General features: G+C 41.0%; 1 protein-coding gene across 1 annotated transcript in view; it reads right to left on the reverse strand.

Annotated features, from left to right (window-relative positions):
- Positions 1-23,015, reverse strand: part of ECT2L (epithelial cell transforming 2 like) — a 68,127-nt gene that overhangs the window by 20,196 nt on the left and 24,916 nt on the right. Inside the window, exons 5-11 of the mRNA XM_077776076.1 lie at positions 22,151-22,319; positions 21,272-21,410; positions 18,880-19,048; positions 14,882-15,010; positions 8,606-8,698; positions 6,038-6,220; positions 4,201-4,304 (exon numbers count right to left, since the gene is read on the reverse strand). Coding sequence (XP_077632202.1) covers positions 4,201-4,304; positions 6,038-6,220; positions 8,606-8,698; positions 14,882-15,010; positions 18,880-19,048; positions 21,272-21,410; positions 22,151-22,319 — 986 coding nt within the window. The remainder of the gene's footprint in view (positions 1-4,200; positions 4,305-6,037; positions 6,221-8,605; positions 8,699-14,881; positions 15,011-18,879; positions 19,049-21,271; positions 21,411-22,150; positions 22,320-23,015) is intronic.

The raw sequence follows: 23,015 nt of genomic DNA on the forward strand, positions 1-23,015 counted from the left end.
TTTTTTTTTTTTTTTCCTTATTCTACTGAGGCAAAAAGGAATTTTTATTTTGTAACTGCAACCGTTCTTTAGAGCTACCTGAAGTCTTTCTAGAGGCGGCCTGGTTCGCAACCCCAGCCCGCAGACTGAGCCTGCGCACTGCGCGGCGGCCCCGGAGTCTTTCCACCATTTCTTTTGCCTTCCCCGTTTGTGGTTGTCCCGTTTTAGCCTGACGTGTATTTATACTTCTGCTGGGGGTGAGGGCGGGGCGGGAATCTACTTTGAATCTTGGCAAAATCCATCTAAGTTTCTATGAATGGAACACACTCTCTTCTTTCAGAATAAATACCATTTATGTAGAGACACGATGACTTCAAGCAGCCAATGGTGACACCAACAGTTGTATAGGTAGAAGTGGCTGCAGACAGACGATGAAAATGAAACTCAAACTGGTCCGAGATCAAGAGAATCCAAAGGGGACAGAGCCGTCTGTGGATCCCACGTGTAAGGGAGGCCGCGTCGTCCGGGACACCTTCCTGCTGCACAGGCGCACACGCGGCTCTGCCCGCTCCCCAGGCTCCCTGGTTATGGGAGAACCTGTCCGCTCACACGGGGGCTTTGTTTCACCTCCAGCTCAGCAGCGGCTACTTTTATTAAATACACATTTTTCTTTGCGGATAGGAAATTGATTTGCCGAGGTAATTTTGTTTGGGTCTAAAAATAGCAAGTTTTCTCATGGTACACTATACACCTAATTTCTTTAAATTTTAGAGACGATTTTTAGATTAAGGTCTCATCCCTTATTTTGTTTTTAGGGATGAATTCAGAGGAAGTAACAGGGACAACAGACTTGGCAGAGTTACAAGGGAACTAATACTTGGGGTTGGCGGGCCTCTGCCTTGGCTCCCTCTGTGACATATAAGGGAGGCCACTGATTACATAGTAGGAGTTTTCCTGCCTTGTTTGCCTTTTCCGGGTTATTGCTGATGCTTCTCCCCCAAGACACTCAGTGCCTGGATTAGGGGCCAGGAATGGCTGTGGGTCTGGCTGTAACCTGTCCCCAGGGTTGTACACTATCAGTATAAACACCAGAGCGACACAAATCCAGGAGTCCCTACTGCCCAGTAAGACAGATAGGATCTGATTGGGCAGATGGTAGCTAGGTAGGTAGACAGACAGACAGACAGACACCCATATACATTTACATCCATCTGTGTATACATATATGGACAGAGTCTGGGCCATGTGGATGGAGGGTAGGCCCTGCCTGGTCAGACCTTCAGACACAGCTGTGTGTGTGTGTGTGTGTGTGTGTGTGTGTGTGTGTGTATCTGGTCCTGGATTTGGCAGGCAAGCCCTCTTACAAAATCCCCTGTGGGATGGTCTAAAACCATCATCTCAGCAGAAACGATAACTTTCCACTCCTTTGGCTGTGAGTTTGTGCGTGCTTCAGGACAAATATCTACAGTTTATTTCTTTAATATTTATCTCTTTATTTATTTATTTCTAAGCAGGCTCCATGCCCAGCATGGAGTCCAATGTGAGGCTTGAACTCAGGACCCCAGAATCAAGACCTGAGCTGAGATCAAAAGTCAGACGCTTAACCAACTGAGCTACCGAGGCACCCCAATATCTACAGTTTAAGAAAAAAACTCTAGGGGTGCCTGGGTGGCTCAGTCGGTTAAGCGTCTGACTTTGGCTCAGGTCATGATCTCATGGTTCATGGGTGTAAGCTGGACGTCGGGCTCTGTGTGACAGCTAGCTCAGAGCCTGGAGCCTGTTTCAGATTCTGTATCTCCCTCTCTCTCTCTGACCCTCCCCTGCTCATGCTGTCTGTCTCTCTCTCAGAAATAAATAAAACATTAAAAACAGTTTAACAACAAGAAAAGAAATAAACTTCTCCATTTTATCCTAATTCTACACCTTGGTTTAAGCTGTGGTTCTTCTTCCTGGAAGTCCCCAACTTGGTTTCATGGGCTTTATGCACAAGCTTGTAAGTATTAAACGGTAGAAAACCAAATAAGAATGCAACGCATATTTTTCTAATTTGATTTTTTTTTAATCAAGGAAATTCCTAGGCATTAAGGAGTCTTCTGCTTCTGTACTTTTGTTACAGGCAGGTGATATAACACGAGCACGCCTGCTTTCCAGCAGTGAGGCAACTTGAAGCCCAAACATTCTGTAATATTTTATTAAAGTGATTAGATGTTTTAGGCGTGCCTGTGTGGCTCAGTCGGTTAAGCATCCAACTGTTGATTTGGGCTCAGGTCACGAGCTCATGATTCATGGGTTCAAGCCCCCCATCGGGCTCTGTGCTGACAGTGTGAATGTATAGATCTAGATCTATCTATCTATCTATCCATCCAACTTATCAGTTCTGGTTCTCTGGAGAGCCCTAACTAATGCGTGGTCTGCAAGAATATTTTGGAAAGACAGATTTAGGGATGGGGCATGAGGGAAGCAGGGCTCTGACCTATAAAGGGCTTAGACGGTCCTGAAAATGTGTTAGGACTGTTCTTGGAACGGAAGCTTGTACTTGGGAAAAATAAGTCACTTCGTGGGGGTAGGAGTGGGGGTGGGATGCAGGTCCTGCTCTGGTAACAACCAAGGGGGGGTCTGCATAGCTGCAGGTCTTTCACTTTGCTGAGCAAGTCTGGGAACTTGGCAGAAGGACGCTGCTGCCAGCAGGGCCTCCGAGGTTGCCCTCCCCTGCGCTGTGCTGTCCGCTAAAGACGTGTGAAGAGAGGCTTCTGGAATAGCAGGTTAATAGCCTGTAATTTGCCTGCTTGATAGAACTCACAGGTCCAGTCCCACTAACAGTCTCCATGGTGAGCTCATGTTGGGGGTGGTGTCCCAGCCTTGGATGCAAGGGGTGAGTTTTCTATGGGCATCACATGACATTCTATGGCCATCACTGGAAATGACATTTTCATAGAAACCAGCTCTCTGAATGACAGTGCAATTTTCAGTGTTTGCTGAATCCTGATCGTTTCATTGAACCAAGAATGGGTAGATTCTGAACAGAGTACTGGCAAAATGATTCTTGTTTGCTTGAAGAACTGGCTCAACTCCCACCTTTTTTCCTTTTATGAATGTGAATCTCAACTAAGAAAAGAACACATCCTACTTTCATTTAAAAAAAAAAAAAGTGTCCTGAGCTGCAAATGAAAAAATTTTCTTGGGGCGCCTGGGTGGCTTAGTCAGTTAAGCGTCCAACTTCGGCTCAGGTTATGTTCTCACGGTTCGTGAGTTCGAGCCTTGCATCAGGCTCTGCGCTGACAGCTCAGAGCCTGGAGGTGGCTTCAGATTCTGTGTCTCCTCTCTCTGCCCCTCCCTTGCTTGTGCTCTGTCTCTTAAAAAAATGAATAAACATTGAAAAAAAAATTTTAAAGCATTTTCTATTGAATCTGTCTCAGGACTCCACTGAGTGAGCTGCATAATGCAAATGGTGGACTCTTCTCCTGTGGCCCGAATGGTGTTACTCCAGTCAAGGAGTGCAGCTTCTGCTTTTAAGTGGCTTAAATGTCACTCTTATTATGAAACTACAAAACACTCTTTTTAATATAATAATCCATGAAAAGGAAATTCTTAGGAAAAATGACAAGTTGAAAGCTTTCCAAGTAGAATCATCATTCTCGTGTCTGAATTTCTTAACTATGTGTGTTAAGTGTGCAGCAACAGCATAGAAATGCAGCAATTCCTTTACCTTCATGAATAAATCGAATGTTGCTTTTGGGTCATATTTTGTCACAGCAGCATTTTCTCCAAAATCCTTGTTCTCTTTACTACTTTTCTTCAGCAGAAAATTGGACAAAAATTCCAGAGGTTTGTCCTAAAAAAACAAAATTGACCCCACCCAAAGAAAAAAGAAAGTCCAATGAAAACATTCATTGTAATGTATCTGAAATACAGGTCAATAAAAGTACAGCAGAAAAGAGAAACATTTTTAGTAGCATTGTCTTCTCTCTACCTAACTAATTTAAGAGTCTAGGAAAGTCTAGGAAGTATTATTCAACTAAAAGCTATAAATGGGACTTTGTAGTTGATCTTGGTTCTCTTAATGTCGGGGATCTCTAAGTGGCTGTTTTTTACAACCCGATATATTTCTCAGAGGAATTGTTCATACAAAGGGATAATCTGGTTTAAAAAAAATCAATGCAAACTAATAATGTATTTAAGTGTTGGGTTTTTGAAGTTGGCTTTCTTTGAGGAAACACTTACAGAATAATCTTTTGAAAGTTCCACCAGTCCATCTGCCAGAGCTCGTGCAACTTCTTGGTTATTCAGAATGTTAGCCACACTCATGTGGTCAAACATAAATTGCCCTGCAAATAGATAAGGCCATGTGCCTTGTAATTAATCTATGTAAGAGATGTGGTCAAGCAGAAAACAACTCAATCCTCACCGTTGCATTTTAGTGGATAAAAACGTGAAAAATTAAATTTGAAATTCCACTATGTTGGGGGGGGTATCTACCCTGAGAAAATATAAATTGACCAAGAGTAACTAAATGTGCAGCATATGAAAAAGTACCCATCCTGGTAAAGCTGATATCAAATAGAATCTATAAATTGGACAGTAAGGAGACAACATGTGAAAATAAATCTTGTAAGTTTAAATTTTAGATTCTCAATCCCACCCCAAATTCCTCCTCACTCCCCTTTATCTTTGTGTTCAAGTACATAAATACTTTAAGTCTACAGGATATAACATACAAACATAGTTACACAGATGTCTCTTATGTTTTTTAGTATTTTAAACAACATATATTTATATGAAAATAATTTTATTCTATTTAACGTCTTCCTTACAAATACCATTTTAAAACTCTTCTATCTTGGGACACCTGGGTGCCTCAGTAGATTGACTGTCCAACTCTTGATCTTGGCTCAGTCTATAATCTCACAGTTCATGTGATCAACCCCCACATCAGGCTCTGTGCTGACAGCATGGAGCCTGCTTGGGATTCCCTGCCCCTCCCCCACTTGCGCTTGCTCTCTCTCCCTCTCAAAATAAATAAAGATTTTTAAAAAGTCTTCTATCTTGAAAAAGCTAACTTTCTCACTTTTCTTTTTGGTCCTTAATATCTATGAAGAAAACAAGAGAAATAATTTCTTACAGCTTCATAACCATTTTTAAATATTGGCTGAACATCTACTAACTGTGGTCAAGTGGATAGTACATAAAACCAAGAGCACTCTCTGTTTCGCCCTGTTTTGAGGGCATTTATGTAGAGACGCAGGACACATACTGACATAAAATCTCTACATGTTTAGCTGTGTGTTATGGCTCTTGTACAGTGATTGTGGCAAAGACATTAACAGGAAATGGCAGCCAAGGGAAGAAGGAAGTAAGGCATAACTAACTAATGGCTTGATTTTGATGGTGTTTAAGTTAGATGGGAAGAATTAGGGATAAATTGAATATGTAGTTAAATATGGGAGCGTGGTCATTTACCCAGATGATAAATAAACAAAACAAAACAAAACCCTCATTTTAAAGGATGGACTGACTGATCTGACACAGAAAATTGTTTTCAAGACTCTATTGTGATAAATCAGTCATGAGTAAGGAGGGTGAATGGGAAAATACATTCAGTGATGTCCGGTGGGCTCAGCGGAGGACCAGGGAGCCCATCACCAAATTGAATATTTTATATAGAAAATAAATGGAACACAGTCACAGAACAATTTAAGTAATGGGTGCAGTGTCTAGGAGGAGCTTACGTTTTAGAGCAAACTGTGGTGTGTAAAAGGGCAGAGCCCCTGGCTTAGCAAACACTTAGAGAGTTTTGTCTAGGTCAACAGCTGACTGGCACAGGATTAGCAAAATGGTATAATTTAAAATGAACTAGCTTCAGTGTTTTGAAGATGAACATATTTGTCCTCAGTGGCTATTTATTATCTTGGAGAGGAGGTATGAAAGACAAAGGGAAGGAAGTTTTACTGAGCAGGTGTCAAGGTCAACTATTGCCTGAGCCATTCCTAAACCTGTATTTGCTCTGCAAACAGAACAAGCCTCATAACTAACCTGCAACAGAAGTAGCAGGGGTTCTTACCTATTATCTTGGCGCTGATGTTCTTTTGCAGCTCCTTGAAGAGAGGACTTAACTGTTTCCTTACTGATTTCAAGGTGTCTTCCAGAAAGTCCATGAGGCTGGACCACATCTGCAGCTTTGACTCACTGAAGTAGATGGACCATGGATCCCTTTCCCATGGTCGTCCCAGCCAATCACTGAGAACTGACATTATTTTCTCCTTTAATTTTTGTAGGCTTGAGCTCAGATGAAAGAACTCTTCTTGTTTACAGTGCAACAAAAGCTTAGTTGAATTTACGGCAGGCTTAGTGTATCTTTCTCTTTAGAAGACTAAGATAAATGCCCATGGTCTGCTTTCAAAGGTAAAATTACAAACTCCAGCAGCACACAATGAATACTTTCAAATGCCTATCTATTCTTTGATAGATAAGGTTGACATGTTATGTTTGAAATCACAATTAAGTAGCTGCTGGATTTGTATATCAGGAAGCAGAGTCGCCCATCGGGGTAAGAATATGCTGCCTATCTTTTACATCCTTGAACATACAAGAAAACCCACTCTGTTTGGCTTCCCCATCATGCCATCCAGAGCTGTCTTGGGCTTGCCAACCCTCTAGCTTTCTTATGTCATGGCAAGTGTCTCTCTGTAAATATCTCTGTATGACTGTAATGGGTGCTTAAGAGAGTTCTCTCCTCAAAAATCAATTACTAAATGATACTGTGGCAGGTTAAATCTGATTTTCTGTCCTTCAGGGGTAGATAGCCTTATTTGATTCCTGTTCCCCATTTTTACTGATAAACAAATGCAACTCTTTATAATATGTTTTTCCAGAAGAGAACTAAGAAGAGAGGGAAAAGGATGGATGAACAGAAGGAAGAGGAGGCAGAGGAGGAGAAAAAGAAGAAAAGCTGCCCCGGAAAGAAGAGTGTTTGCTCCCTGCAGCCCTTGCCAGGCTGGAGCCCCCTCCAGAAGGCTCAATATGCTCTCACATGGTGATGCAGCGATGTAAACTAAACTTGACAAGTGACTTCTGCTATGAAAATCTCTCAGACCAATGTGCTTTCTGTAGATACATGGAAACGTTTCCCTTGCAGGATTCCAAATCATGCCAGTGTTTCCCAGGCTTGGAAGTCTTTTGGCATTTGCGATTAGAGAGAAGCCATGCTTTCCATGGTTTTTACATGGCCTCAAACCCCAGGTAATAGGAGACCAGGGAGCTTTAAACGGACGATGATTAGATTAGCATTACTGTCACAGAGCAATGTGGCCCTCTTGCTGGTCAGCCAGTGTTGCATTTGGATTCAATATTTGCTGCTTTAGTATCTATACAAATTTTTGCATGCAGATGTATTTTATCTTTGTTTTCCCTGGCAGATGATGCAACTGAATTAGAATCGAGCAAGCCCCTTCACCATCACCTTATAGGTGCAATTCTTATTTCCAAATGAAACCACATTGATTATATCTCACTAAGAAGAATTATTCTTGATTATTTCTCTAGATCAGAAACTATACATGTTTAACTATTAGAAATGATATTTTCCCAAATGTCCATCAACTGATGAATGGATAAAGAAGATGTGGTATATATATATATATATATATATATATATACACATATACGTACAACGGAATACTACTCGGCCATGAAAAAGAATGAAATTTTGCCATTTGCAAGAGGGTCGAACTGGAGGATATTAGGCTAAGTGAAATAAGTCAGTCAGAGAAAGACAGATATCAGATGTTTTCACTCATATGTGGAAGTTGAGAAACTTAACAGAAAGCCGCAGGGGAAGAAAAAATATTTAGAGATAGTTACAAACAGAGAGGGAGGCAAACCATAAGAGACTTTTAAATACAGAGAACACACTGAGGGTGGAACAGAGTGAAGGAGCAGGGTGGGGCAGGGAAAATGAGNCGGAATACTACTCGGCCATGAAAAAGAATGAAATTTTGCCATTTGCAAGAGGGTCGAACTGGAGGATATTAGGCTAAGTGAAATAAGTCAGTCAGAGAAAGACAGATATCAGATGTTTTCACTCATATGTGGAAGTTGAGAAACTTAACAGAAAGCCGCAGGGGAAGAAAAAATATTTAGAGATAGTTACAAACAGAGAGGGAGGCAAACCATAAGAGACTTTTAAATACAGAGAACACACTGAGGGTGGAACAGAGTGAAGGAGCAGGGTGGGGCAGGGAAAATGAGTGGTTGACACTGAGGAGGGCACTTGTTGGGATGAGCACTGGGTGCCGTATGTAAGTGATGAATCACAGGAGTCTACTCCCAAAGCCAAGAGCACACAGTATACACTGTATGTTAGCTAACTTGACAATAAAGTATATATTTTTTAAAATAATGTTTTCAATAAAGTTTGTGCACATGATGGTTTGAAGCAAATATCTGCAATAAATAGCCCCTTTCTAAGCAAATGACTGAGTGGCAGGCAATGACATAGTTTGGATAGTGACAGCATTCCTTCAGAGGAGGAATGAAAGGCAGTAATTGACATGAGTCGGAACCAGTATTATTAGCTGTGCCCCTTTTGGTGGATGTCACCGGCCACTGTGGTCAGCCTCCATGTACTTACTGTGTTGGTAAGAGCCAGTTGCAATTCCAGCGGGGGCAGTGAAGAACGTGCCAGTTAGCTGAGACAGCTGAGAAAGAACTTCTATTCCTGCCTCTGCACAGTCAAAAATACTGTCATTAGTTTACTCGCAGGTTTTGCCTTGGAACAGTTAAGTATGAATGAGGAGCACTAAGCTGGCCAAGAAAGGCCACTAGGACTTCTCATCTTCTAACCAAATCCCTCATGGAACAGTCCATAAACACTTCCTAGCTCACCCCTAAGTGCTGCAGTCCAAACGCTTAATTTATGAGGACTACACAACAGGGTGGACAGAGATGGCACTTATTTTCAATTCAGAGTACTCAGGCCAAAGACAGAGAAAAGTCTATGTATATATTCTCAAATAGTTAGACTCAAAGAAGTCTCGATGTGAGAAGACAGATTTAAAACTGTTGAAACTTAAATATGGTGGTCAAAATTACATGTGGCATTAGTTTCACCCCTTCTTCAGTGACTCAGCATAAAGACTGGATTATTAAATTCAGCATATAAAGTGAATTACTTTGAATGAAACTAATATATTGGGTTATGCATTTTAATTCTTTGTGGTCTAAGAAAAAAACAAATGACTCCAAACTCTTTCAATTGTTTGGAAAAAGATGGCAGTGGCTGAAAGGTTGAGATGTCTCTCATTTACTGGATTCTAATCTTTTTTCAAAGTTTATTTATTTATTTTTGAGAGACAGAGAGAAAGCAGGGGAAGGGCAGAGAGAAAGAGGAAGAGAGAGAATCCCAAGCAGGCTCGGCGTTGACAGCCCAGAGCCTGATGTGGGGCTCAGTCTCACAAACCACGAGATCATAACCTGGCCAAAAATCTAGAGTTGGGTTCTTCACTGACTGAGCCATCCAGGCGTAGCTACTGGGGTCTAATCTTTTAACTGACAAATGGATCAATGAAATCAATAGAGTCAATAGGTATACCTACACATATGCGGTCAATTGATTTCAACAAAGATGCAAAAAGGATGCATCAAGAAAAGGATAGTCTTTACAAGGAACGGTGCTGGAAAAATTAGATATCCATATGTTAAAAAACACACACAAAACTTCAACCCGTACCTTTAATACTATATAAAGCAAACAAATAAATCAATGGATCAGAAACCTAAAAGTCAAAACTATAAATAATTCAAAAGAATGCAGAGGAGAAAATTTTGTGAAGGTTAGTTATGTAAAGAGTTTTCAGATGCAACACCGAAAGCATAATCTATAAAAGAAAAAAACAGATAAATTTGACTTCACAAAAATTAGGAACTTCCTCTCTTCGAAAGGGATTGTTCAGGGAAGGAAAAGATAAGTCACAGAGTGGGAGAAAATATTTGCAAATCACTTTTCTAGAATACGTGAAGAGTTCCCAGTAAAACAACAAAAAACCTAATTTGAAAAATGGGCAAAAGATTTGAACAGACACTGCAGCAAGGAAGACAAATGAATGGCAAATAACCACATGAAAAGATGTTCAGTGTGGTCAGTCATTAGGAAAACACAAATTAAAACCACAATGAGATACTACTGCACACCCACTCAAATGGCTAAAACTAAGGAGACTAGGAACCCAGTGTGGGGGTGATACCCAACTCAAGTTCTTATACGCTGCTAGTGGAAAATTCTACAACCACTTTGGAAAGCAGCTTAGTTGGTGTTTAAAAAGTTAATGCCAGGGATGCCTAGGTGGCTCAGTCAGTTAGGCATCTGACTTCGGCTCGGGTCATGATCTCGGATCATGACCCCCATGGGGTCAGGCCTGCTTCGGATTCTTTGTCTCCCTCTCTCTCTGACCCTCCCCTGCTCACGCTGCCTCTCTCTCTCTCTCAGGAATAAAAAAAAAACATTAAAAAAAATTTTTTTTAAAGTAAATAAAGAAATGAATAAAAAGTTAACTCCGATCATATGACCCAGCCATTCCACTCCTAGGTATTTATCCAGAGAAATAAAAGCATACGTTCACACATATGTTCATAGCAGCTTTTTATGTAAGACCCAGGAACTGGAAAGAACTCAAACATCTATCACCAACTGACTCAACAAACAAATTGTGGTATATGTGTACAATGCAATAATTCCCAGCAATAAAAAAACAACGAGCCACTGATACAAGCATCAAATGGATGAATCTAAAATAGTTCTTCTGAGTGAAAGAAGCCTGGCAAAAAAGAATGCACGGTGTATGTATGGTTCCATTTATAGACAATTATATAAAATACAAACTAATATATTATGAAAGAAAGTAGGTCAGTGGTTGATTCATGGATGGGGTGGGGAGAAGTAGGAGAGAAAAATCAGAGTGGCATGAAGAAACTTCTTGCAAAGGTGACTATGTTCATTATCTTGATGTTTTATAGTTTCACAGGGTACCTATACATATGTCAAATTTTATCAATTGCACCCTTTAAATATGTATGGTTTATTATATGTCATGTATACCTTTGTAAAGCTGCTTGAAAATGTTTCAATAATCTCCAAAAAAAGATAAATGTTAGGTTTTTGGCTCATGAAGCAACTGAGTGAATGATGCTATCTTCACTGAGGACTCCTGGGGAAGGGGTGGGTTTGGTGCTAAGGAGGCAAGAAAGAGTTTTAACCCTGAGACGCCTATAGATGCACAAGCTAAACATTCATATCAGGAGGTCAAGGAGGAGCCAGCTCGGAGTCTGCAGCCGGGAGATCTTAGAGCAGGGAGCATAAACTCGGGAGTCCTGAGCACGTGGATCAGATGCAGAGTCGGGACTGGATGAGGTTGTTTAGGGAGAGAGAGTGACTGTGGGAAAGGCTGAGTAGCCTGCCCAGGGGGTGGAGCCAGCAAAGGAGACCGAGAGGAGCCCACTGACAGAAGAGGTAATGCAGGGAGAGGGTGGTGTTTCCGACACCATGAGAAGAAGGGAGCATTCCCAGGAAGAGTCCATCTGCATGAAATACTGCTGAGGTCAGAGCAAGGTGAGCACAGAAGAAGCACCCGGGTTTTGGGCACGTGGAGGTACAGACAGTCTTCAGTAGAGATAAAGAGACCCTTTGGAGGAGCTTGAGGAGTGAAGGAAGGGTGAGGAAGGTAGTCAGCATAGACCAGTGCCTCTCCCAACATGCCCCGGGAGCAGCAGCACCTGGGAATTTGTTAGAAATGAAAACTCCCATCCCCCCTGCCAGACCTACCGAGTAAGAAATGCTAGGACAAGATCTAGCAATATGCACTTTTCAAAAATGTTTATTTATTTATTTTGATAGTGAGAGTGGGGCAGGGATAGAGAGAGGTGGGGAGAGAAAGAATCCCAAGCAGGCTCTGCACTGGCAGCACAGAGCCCCGCATGGGACTCGACCCCATGATGCATAAGATTACCGAAATCAAGAGTCCGAGGCTTAACCGACAAGACTTCTAGGAGACTCAAATACACATTCACGTTTGAGAACACTGGGATAATCAGTATATAGGTATATATAGGTGAAGGTTTAAGGGAAGGTTTAAGGTCTCTTTTTTTAGGACAGGAGCTGCTATTACAGGTGATCCTGATTTGATAGAAATGACCCAATAAAGGAGGGTAGAGGCTGTCGGGAGAACTGAGTGTAGGAATGTGGCGTGAGGAGGCGAAAGGTGGTGGGAGACTGAGTCCAAGCGGGTGCTCCATCTGATTTGAGCAGAGATGTTTCTTCCATCGTAACAGAAGGGAAGACAGAGAGGGAAGGTAAGAGGCGGGGTAGGCGGTGGATTTGTGGGGGGGAGGGGAATTCGGGACTTTTCTCAAGGACATAAAAGGCAAGGTCAGCAGCTGAGAGAGCTTATTGAAGGTTATTGAAAGGTAGACAAAGGAGGAGAAGGGACCTCTCCAAGAGCTGGAAAGGAATTTACCAAAGCAGGTGCTCGTCAGTGTTGCAGTCTCATTTGACATTTATCCCATCGAGGTCAAGTTCAATTAATAAGAATCGCCATATTGCTTTTTTCAACAGGCTTCAGCTGCTTTAGTGCAGGCGCGCAGAGGTTAGGAGATGATGGTGTTTAAGGAACATTGGAATTCAGCCAGAGAAAGAGAGCCAAAGAAGTTCAGCTTCTTTGCAAGAGAGTAATGATAATGATGAACCACTAAACACAGGTGTAACAAGGCAGGAGCCAAGGATGAAGGCACGGTTGATAGTGTGGGAGTGGGAGTGCGTGCGTTGGAGGTCTTCAGGCAAAGAACTGTCAGAGTAGGAATGTTTGGAGCATGGATGTTGGAATACTTGGCACATGATTCGGAAGTGGTACTCAGGGAGAAAATTGCTGGAGATCAAGCTTTCAGAGGTAATGGCTCCTGGGAATGACAAACTCAAGGGTGATGACCAAGGTGGCAGAAAAGAGATTTTTGGACTGAGAGCTGGGGTCTTTTGACTGAACCGGGGTCTTGTTGGCTCATCCAGGTGGTAACGACATTTGACAAGAAGTTAGAGATGATTTGGGGGCCAAAACAGTGGTGAGAAATCTACCGTTTCAGCGTCATTAAGTTTCACTTGAGACAATTCTTTAATTTTTTTTAATGTTTATTTTTGAGAGAGAGACAGGGAGCAAGTGGGGGAGGGGCAGAGAGAGAGAGGGAGACACAGAATCCGAAGCAGGCTCCAGGCTCTGAGCTGTCAGCACAGAGCCTGACACGGGGATCGAACTCACAGACCAGGAAATCATGACCTGAGCCAAAGTCAGACACTCAACCGAGCCACCCAGGCGACCTGAGACAATTCTTATATCACCAAATCTATTGTTCTTTTCCCCCTTTGCCCTTATTTTCAATCCTTTCAATGCTTTACTTTCCTAAATCCTTTCTTCTTGTTCTACTCAAGTTAAAATTTTTACTTTGCTCTCATTATAAAAGTAATACTAGTTCATTATAGAAAATAGGGAAGGAGATCAGAGAAAAAAAAGAAAAGTCACTTACCTAACTATTGTTAACACCTTGACATACATCCTTCCAAACCCTTTTCTATATACACCCCACCCCACCCCCCACCAGCCCCACACAGCTTTTAAACCGAGGAATCACACACCACCCATACTCTGATTTCAAAATTAGAAAATCTGGAAAACACATTTAGAGATAGATGCTCTTAATATTTTGTCATATTTCCTCCTAGGTTTTTCCATGCATATCTTCTATAGTTAAGATTACATAATTATAATAACTGTATAAGAAAAAATGTTTTACAATATTATGTAATTCATTTTCTTTTAATCCTCTTCCCATTCTTTTGTTTTTCCCTTTTTCCCTGGCCGAACCCTGGCAGGGGCATGCTTCGCATATATGAATAGTTCAGTGAAATCTGAAGATTAGGAGGAGCTTTAAAACTCACAGTTCCCTAAGGAATGGGTAAAAAGAAACTGTTCAAGAAAATTTAACCTTATACTCCCTCTGCTTTGCTCTGCTTGGCATTAAAAAAGACACAAAAATAAAACCAACACACATACACACACACAACACACACACACCCATGAAGGCAGAGCTTTTATTTAACAGATGTCTAGAAAGTGAACTTGGCTTAATGTTTCTGAAATTTCTCTTCAAGTACTGAAATCAACTTTGAATTATAGAGACTGATCCTGGACAGATGGGTGCCTAACACTGTATCAGTGACCAGCAACCAGGGCTCCTCTTTACCAAGCACTTCACCTGTTTCTATTATTTGTTTGTATTATTTACTTTTAGGGGCACCTGGGTGACTCGGTTGGTTGAGTGTATTATTTACTTTTATTATGTAAGTATTTACATTATTTTCATATTCACAAGTCCTGTAAGGTGAGATACTTTTCTCCTAACTTTCATGTGAGGAAACAGAGGTCTACAAACTTGCCTAAGGCCACATAGCTAAAGTGGTATGCGCAGGACTCAAGTTCAAGGTCCTTGGTCACCGAGTTCATGCTCACTCCTTCCAGGTTCAGAACACAGCAGGGAGGCTTTTCTCAGGTTGATAGATTATGGTTTCTGCCTGGCAGGCACCTTCCCCTATATAGTGCAGGCTGATTTTACCGTGTTTTTCAGAAGAAATACAAATAATGTTTTTGGCTGGCTCTTGCTGCTAGTGACTTTATTTCTGTTCTTGCCCCCAGTAACTTTGACAAACTAACCCCAACTCTTCTCCCCCTAAATACCTGAGTGTGTGAGATATAAGAGAAAAAAAGAAACAAAGAGTAACCTGTGACTGAATCAGATGAACTGAAGACATTGCAAAAATCCACAAAATATCACTACAAAGCAGGCATAACCACGGCCTTTCAAAACTGACCTGATGCCCCAAGTGGTACAAAGACGTCCATGTGACCCCCTTCTTGCTCAGGAGCCACGCAGCTTCCTAATTTCTCCCAGAAGTCTCTCACTTCAGGCCCCAGTAAATTTTTAACACCGATTCTATAACCTGAGGAAAAAAAATCAAAATGTCCTATTAGTTTGTAACATTATCAGGAAGAGAAACTCTCAGCAGTTTGTGAAAACGCAACCACAACTCAAAGAGCCAGTTTCTGCTCCTGAGACTCCAGTCCAGAGGGTGTTTCTCCGTCAGCCCTGCACCACTCTGGGGCCACAAAAGGACCCCAACATGGCTACAGTCTTCTCCTCATTCTGAATGTATTGGACACTATGCACTCTGATTTAGACGTCTCTCTGACTCCAGAGAGAGGTATACATGCCCCCAAAGTAAAGTATATACACCCAAATAGCAGCAGTGTGTTACCAGTCTCCCAGCAAGGTTCAAGGTGGATGGCCAGTCAAGTCCGGAGATTTTTGCAACCAAGTTCCAAAGCAGAAATCTTTCTCACACTTGTCAACAAAAAAGAAGTCAGAACAGAAGGCTCCCAGAGATGGTCAACATCCGGGAATTCTATATGATGATTCCACTAATCAGAATGTGTCTGGACCCATTTCTAAAGGACCCCTGGGGGCTCTGAATTCTTCAATCCCAGGTAGGCGGTTGAAACAAAGTGAGGCAAGAATCCCAGTGCTTCACTTCTTTCTACCGAGAAGTCTAGATACAGAACGGAAGGACCTGTTCAGCTGACTGGAGTAAGAGGTTTTGTTTGGTTGTTGGTTTTAAGGCAAAAGCTCTTGCAGAAACACCAAATTCTATGGAGGGAAAAACTTCTGTTTTCAGGTATTTTGTTATGTTACTATTGATTTTTAAAAAGCAAAACAAAGGGAGCACCTTGGTGGCTCAGTTTGTTAAGCATCTGATTCTTGACTTTGGCTCAGGTCATCATCTCATGGTTTGTGGGATCGAGCCCCACGGCAGGCCCTGCTCTGACAGAGTGGAGCCTGCTTGGGATTCTGTCTTCCTTTCTCTGCCCCTCCCCCACTAGTGTTTTTTTTCTCTCCCTCTCTCAAAATAAATAAATAAACATTATATATATATACGTACACAAACATATATCCATATAAACATTATGTGTGTGTGTGTGTGTGTGTGTATTATTTTTTTTTTAAAGAAAGAAAACAAGAAAAAGGCAGAGTTTAGAAACCTTTCTCATCTGGAGAACAAATAGTCTGAGATGTTAGAAAACCCTAACAGGTTCTTCTACCCATGAGGTGACCCTACTGCACCGTGGTATAATGTGCATTTGCTAACTCTCCATCACTTAGAGGAAAGCTATCATGTAGTTAATCATAAATTTAAACCCCAAATAGTAGCCGTGCTTTACTTTGGGGGGAGATATAAAAATGGATGTGGAACACAACTTTCTCCAGGCACAGTAACCTAAACAAGACAAAAATAAGGTAAAGATAAACCAAAAGTAGTTTATTTTTGTTAATAATAAAATTCACTAAACCTACTCCGAGTGTGCTGAGTTCTAGCTGTTAGCGAGTCTTCTTGCTCAACCAAAGATCCCAACAGTTAAAACCAGAAATAGACAAGACTGCTGAACTCATGCTCCAAAGAAAACCCATTACGCCTATTTCTTGCTGCACTTTCTTGAGGCATTGATAAGACATTTTGCAATGACTGGACTATTCCAATTGGACCAGAAAAGCCCTGATAGCAATGGAATGCCTTTAAGACCACACCCAAGAGTCCCCTTCCCTGCCTGTGATTGTGAGCTGAGCACACACCAACCCCCAACTCATGATCACGTGCTCCCTGCCTGCTCTCTTGCACGTACCCTGCTGAGCCCATCTTTATAAAACTCTAGTGTCCATCTTGCAAGCAGAGAGAGCAGGTGGAGACCTCTTCTGGCTATTGGCACCTAATACACATTCCTCCCTTTCTTTCTTCTAAACACTTGTCTCTTGAGCGTTTGGCTTCTCTTGCCATGAGTTTATCTAAGTTTGTTCAGCAACAGCGTTGGCAAACCCAGCCAGGAACTATGCTTTAGATTTGTGCAGCCTCTTGGGATTCCCCCAGATGGATCAGTGGGCCCCGGCAGCCCACCAGAGCTTCGCTGCTCGGTCCCTGGGTTAGCAGCTGGGATAGATCATCGGGCAACATAGCCACAGAAATGGCAGTATGATGGGTGGCTCAGGTACTCACTTTGCCGCGTTGTGAGGTCCCTGCCAGCCAGATCCTTGACCACCTTATTTTCTTTCTTCCCCCATCTCACAAAGGTGGAAGATTACATGCTAAGTAAATCTTAAAATAATTCTATCTTAGGTATAACAAGGAAAAAATGTAAGTTATAGTATAAGGAAGAAACTGAAACTTTAATTCTAAAACACTCATCATCTTCCTCCTCCCTGAAAAGGATAACCATTGACATTTTTAAAAATGTTTATTCATTTATTTATTTTGAGAGAGAGAGAAAGAGAAAGAGCATGAGCAGGGAAGAGAGAGAGAATCCCAGGGGCTTCACACGGTCGGAGACTGACTTGGGGCTTGAAACCATGAACCATGAAATTGTGATGTGAGAGCTGAAATTAAGAGTCAGAGGCTTAACCAGTTGAGCCATGCAGGTGCCCCACCATTAATATTTTTAAAAGATGACCCATAACAAGTTAATGATACAGCCAGTCCTTTCTTTTGTGGTATAAGCCATTTGGAAGTACAATGCATGCTGTTAGTGGTATTTGCTGTTTTTACAATTACTATACTTTCATCAAACTTAAAAACTTTTGTGCATGAATAAACATGATAAACAGAGTAAAAGACAACATACAGAATGGAAGAAAATATTTGCAAATCATGTACCTGATACGAGATTAATATCTAGACCATATAAAGAATATCTACACCTCAATAAAAAATATCAAATAAACCCATTAGAAAATGGGTCAAGGACTTGAATAGATATTTCCTAAAGAAGATATACAAATAGCCATATGAAAAAAATGTTCCACATCACTAATCATTAGACAAATGCAAATCAGAGCCATAATGAATATCATCTTAAACCCATTAAGATAATTATCAACTAAAAACAAACAAAACCACAGAAAATAATGAGTGTTGGCAAAGATGTGAAGTAATCGGAACAGTGCATGAGGGAGCATAAAATGGTGCAGCCACTATGGAAAACACTATGGAGGTGCCTCAAAAAATTAAAAATAAAACTATCATATGGTCTTGGAATCCCATATGTGGATATATATCCAAAGGAATTTAAAGTAGAATCTCAAAGAGATATCTGCACACTCCTGTTCATTACGGCACTATTCACGATAGCCAAGATGTGGAAGCATCAACAAATGAAAGGATAAACAAAATGTGGTCTACCTATACAGTGGAATATTATTCAGCCATAAAAAGTGAAGGAAATCCTGTCATAAGCTACAACATGGATGAAACTTGATGACGTTGTTAAGTGAAATAAGCCAGTCACAAAATTAACTACTGTATGATTTCACTTAATATGAGGTACATAATGAAGTCAAATTCATAGGAACAGAGAGTATAATGTAGTTCCTAGGGGCTGGAATGAGGGAGATAAGGGAGGGTTTTGTTTAATGGTATGATGATGAATTTTACATATCAATTTGACTGGGCTACGGGTGCCCAGATATTTGGTCATATGCAATTTTGGGTATGTCTGTGAGAGTGGGAATAAGATTGACATTTGAATAGGCAGATTGAGTAAAGCATATTGCTCTCCCCAGTGTGGGTGGGCCTCATCTGATCAGTTGAAGGCCTGAATAGACTATAAGGGCTGACCTTTCCTTGAATAAGAGGGAACTCCTCCTCTATGACTGCTTTGAGCTAGGATATCAATTCTGTTAGCAAATTGAAACTTTAATAGTATTCTGGAGGTCATACATGTGGCATGCATTGCTGCAAAGTTGGTTGTCTCGAATCTCCCAGCTTACCTTGGAGTAAATTGATTTCTCTGCTGTCTCCTTCACTAAATATTCCCATGCTCTGTGCCTTCCGCCCATCCAGAGCTTTTTCTACGAGATAGAGCAGGCCCTCCAAGGTTAAGCCGCTGTATTCATACACCACAGAAATGACACCTGCCTTAATGCTGTCCACTACTACCTAGAAAATGAAAACAAAGCCCATCATTTTAGAATATTTATTAATAAAATAAAGACAATGGGTATGTAATATGCTGTGAGTTTTAAAGACTTCTTTTCAGAAACTGTGGAAGGAGGAAGATAAGCTTTCTCCTTCATTGGTTTCTTTTTAAATAATTTTATTTCTTTTCTAATTATAAGAGGAGAAAATAAAGTATACCAGTAATTCCATCACTCAGAGGTAAATACTACTAACAAGTTAGATTATTTTCTTCCAGTCTTTTTATCTTTGTATATCCCCATGCAAAGACATGTGCAACTTTTAAAAAATAAGATCGAGATCATATGATTTTACAATGGACTTTTATTTATTTATTTAAAATTTCTGAGCGAGAGAGAGAGAGAGAGAGAGATACAGCATGAGCAGGAGGGTCAGAGAGAGAGGGAGACACAGAATCTGAAGCAGGCTCCAGGCTCTGAGCCAGCTGTCAGCACAGAGCCCAACGCGGGGCTCGAACCCACGAACCGCAAGACTATGACCTGAGCCGAAGTCAGACACTTAACCGGCTGAGCCACCCAGGCACCCCACAATGGACTTTTAAAATAGACTTAAAGTTTGTATCTTAATTATGAATTTTTGAATTATCAATATTGATTGAATATATCCCACTTAAATATTAAAACCACTGTGCTTTGAATTCAACAACGAAATAAACTTTCTGTTGTGATAACATTAATTCATTAGCAGTAGATATGTTGGAAAGTTGTTAAAGTCCATGATTTTTTTTGCCTGTAAACCTCATGCCACTTTCTGAAGTTCACACAGTTCCACTGAAGAGAACTGCCACTTCGTTATGGCCTACTGTTTGCTTAAACAGTCATCACATGTATAATAAAATAAGTAATTATGGCATAGATTTACGTAAAGAAGACAAATAGAAGGACAGACCTAGTTTATTTTTTTTAATTTTAGTTAACATGCAGTGCAATACTGGTTTCAGGAGTAGCTTTTAGTGGTTCCTCACTTACATATGACACAACATGCTTATCACAACCGCTCTCCATAAAGCCCATCACCCATCTAGCCCACCCCTACCCACTTTAAACCAGTTTGTTTTTTCTTTTCACCCATGTTCTGTCACCAGTTATCCTTTGTGCCCAGCTTGATGCCCATTATTAAACATCAGGGAAACTAACTGGGGCCACATGGAGATCAAAGCTCTGCTCTTGCTTTCATGTATATCCACTAAGCTGACCGGTAGTACATGATCAGAGTCGATTTCTAGGTGCCCAGCAAGAATACTGATTTCGTATCTTGAAAGCAATCATCTTGTTAAAAATATGATTAAAAAAATACTTTCTAAGTAGGCCAGTGAATATAACCTACTCAATGTCACCCCATAAATATGTCCCTCTGTATCAATGCATATATACGTACACATATATACAAATATACACACTCACATATCTATAAAAATACATGCTTCCTATGTCTTCTTTGTGCTTCTTTTATTTTTCTTATTACTCACATTAAAATTAAAATATACTTCATTATAGAAAGAACATTTTTTATGTTTATTTTTGAAAGAGAGAGAGAGCATACAAAAGCAAGCAAGTGGAGGAGGGGCAGTGTGGTGTGGGGGAGGGGGGGCAACAGAGGATCCGAAGCAGGCTTTGTGCTCCCAGCAGCAAGGCTGATTCTGGGCTTGAACTCACAAACCATGAGATAATGACCTGAGTTGAAGTCAGACACTCAACTGACTGAGCCATCCACACATCCCAGAGAAAGAACATATTTTAATTTAATGACACCCTCATTGAAGAGGTCACAAAATAGGATTTCTGACATTCTTCTTTTGAGAAATGATGGTTACATGATAGCATTTAATTCCTTGGGCATTCCAAAGAGGTCTTAAAATAATCCTTAATCACCTTGCTCTTTTTTGCATTGAGTGCAACAGATTCAATTCGATAAGAATTCACTGGACGCTTAACTAAATGCAAGGTAGTTTGGGCCTTTAATGCCTTTTTAAAAGAAATTTTGATTTATGGTTGTCTTTATTGCTTCTGAGTTTTAAAAGTGTTTTGGGTCTGTAAATTTCCACTTAGACCATTTTCCTTTCGGAAGATGAATCATTTCTATACACATGGTGGCCAAAAGATTGCCATACGTCCTCTGGTGTGGATGAAAAAGAAAAAAACAACCCAATGCCAAAAACAGCAGGCCTCCTAACATACACTCTACCTCATATGCAGGAATCCGAGATGATATTAATATGATGTGGGGCTGGGAAACATATGAAGAGCTGTCATCATTTTTATGAACACCATGCCAAGTTTTCTTTGATAACAAAGGGTAGGAATGGCTTCCAGAAACATTGCTTCTACAGGGAAAAGAGGGGAATAAGTGAAATTTTAATTTTCTATTAATTTGATTTTGATAACTGAGCACCAACATGATGTCTGGGCCTTACTTAGAATGACCAAGGCATGTGGCCGCAGGACCTTAGTCTCTCCCTGAGGTTTTTGGGGACAGCAGCAAATGGGGTTCCTGCGTGGGGTGGCCTTTGGGGAGGCCTCTCCTCCTACATTTGAGGAATCCCAGAAAGGTCTCCTGGAACTTATTCAGCATTTGTTGGGTGCTCAAAATGAATATAGTGACATACTTAGGGGTTCAAAATGACATTTTAAAAAGGAACAGCTGAGAAATTTAAAATTTCCTAAATCATCTGGTCCCCACAGCTTCCTGAGTATTGTCTCTATCCTCTACTCTAACCCCCACATTCCCATTTGGAGATGCTTATTCCGTAAAAATACATTTCTGAAAAAAAAAAAGTTACTTTTGCTCAATAACTGGGCAGAAAATGTACTACATTACAGCCTCTTTGTAGGGTCAAGAATAGTTGAAATATAACATTTATTTTGAATGTTACAGATTTCTCTCTTGAGAAAACATGTTAAAGACCACTGGTCTTGAAGACCGAAGAGTTATTTCTGTTGCTATTTCATAGGATAGGAGCCAGATAATTATACAGGCTTCCTGTGTGTTAGCTAAATTATTCTAGAATGAATTCTTCATATCATGGGATGGTCTTGAGCCTTCAGGAGATGGAGGTTTGCTTACCTCTTGGGCAAAGCTTCTAAGGATGCCAGAACAAGCTGTTTCTCCAGAGCTTCATGTAATCCCACTCGATCCCTCACAGTCTGGGACAGCCGTGGCTGACACGTGGATTTGAACAATCGAGAGCAGCACGCTCCACTCACCCAAGGGGGTCGAACTTTGAATAACTCCTCTGAAAAACAAACAGCACCAGCTTGGTTGTTTACTTCATGCTTCTCTCAGCCAAGTCCACATAGATAAAGGCACCAAAAATCAAGCTGTACCAGGGCACCGTTCCAAATGGCAATAATTGTAGCCCTTTCTACCGACTCTGGATTCCTTATTTCAGCACTGTGGCTGCAAGGAGATACCAATCATGTCAGGTCAAGAGACAAAGCTCAGAGAACAAGCACCCCTTTTCTTGTGGAAGCCAGTTAATCAATTTATAGGCCTCACGTCCATTTCTCCACTTCTTCTTGACTTCAAGTAATTTCCCATTTGTTACGATCTCACCGGGTGTGAGTCAGTGGAAAAAAGATGGCAGAACTCAAATCACTTTTGTCGATTACTGTTATGCGCTGTGCAATCCAAAGCTTAGCTGAGAGCGGGTCTTATCCCTCCTTCCTTTCCACCCTTCTTTTCTTAATGCCATTCTTCCTGCTTCCGTGCTTATTGTCATTTCTCCCTCTCTGTCACCAATCCCAATGCTTTTGTGCTGAACCTCTTTACTTGCTTCTGCCTGTGTTCATTCTTCTCTCTCTCTGTTTTTGCTCTCCTAAACTTCTAAACCCGAGAGTAACCAGAACAATAATGGAGGCACTGGTAGTTAACTTTTTGTATTTCATCTGAAGTCTTTTTTTTTTTCCTTATTCATGAATTTGAAAAATAC

Source organism: Crocuta crocuta, unplaced genomic scaffold (assembly GCF_008692635.1).
Source record: "Crocuta crocuta isolate KB4526 unplaced genomic scaffold, BGI_CrCroc_1.0 scaffold25, whole genome shotgun sequence".
Taxonomy (NCBI): Eukaryota; Metazoa; Chordata; class Mammalia; order Carnivora; family Hyaenidae; genus Crocuta; species Crocuta crocuta.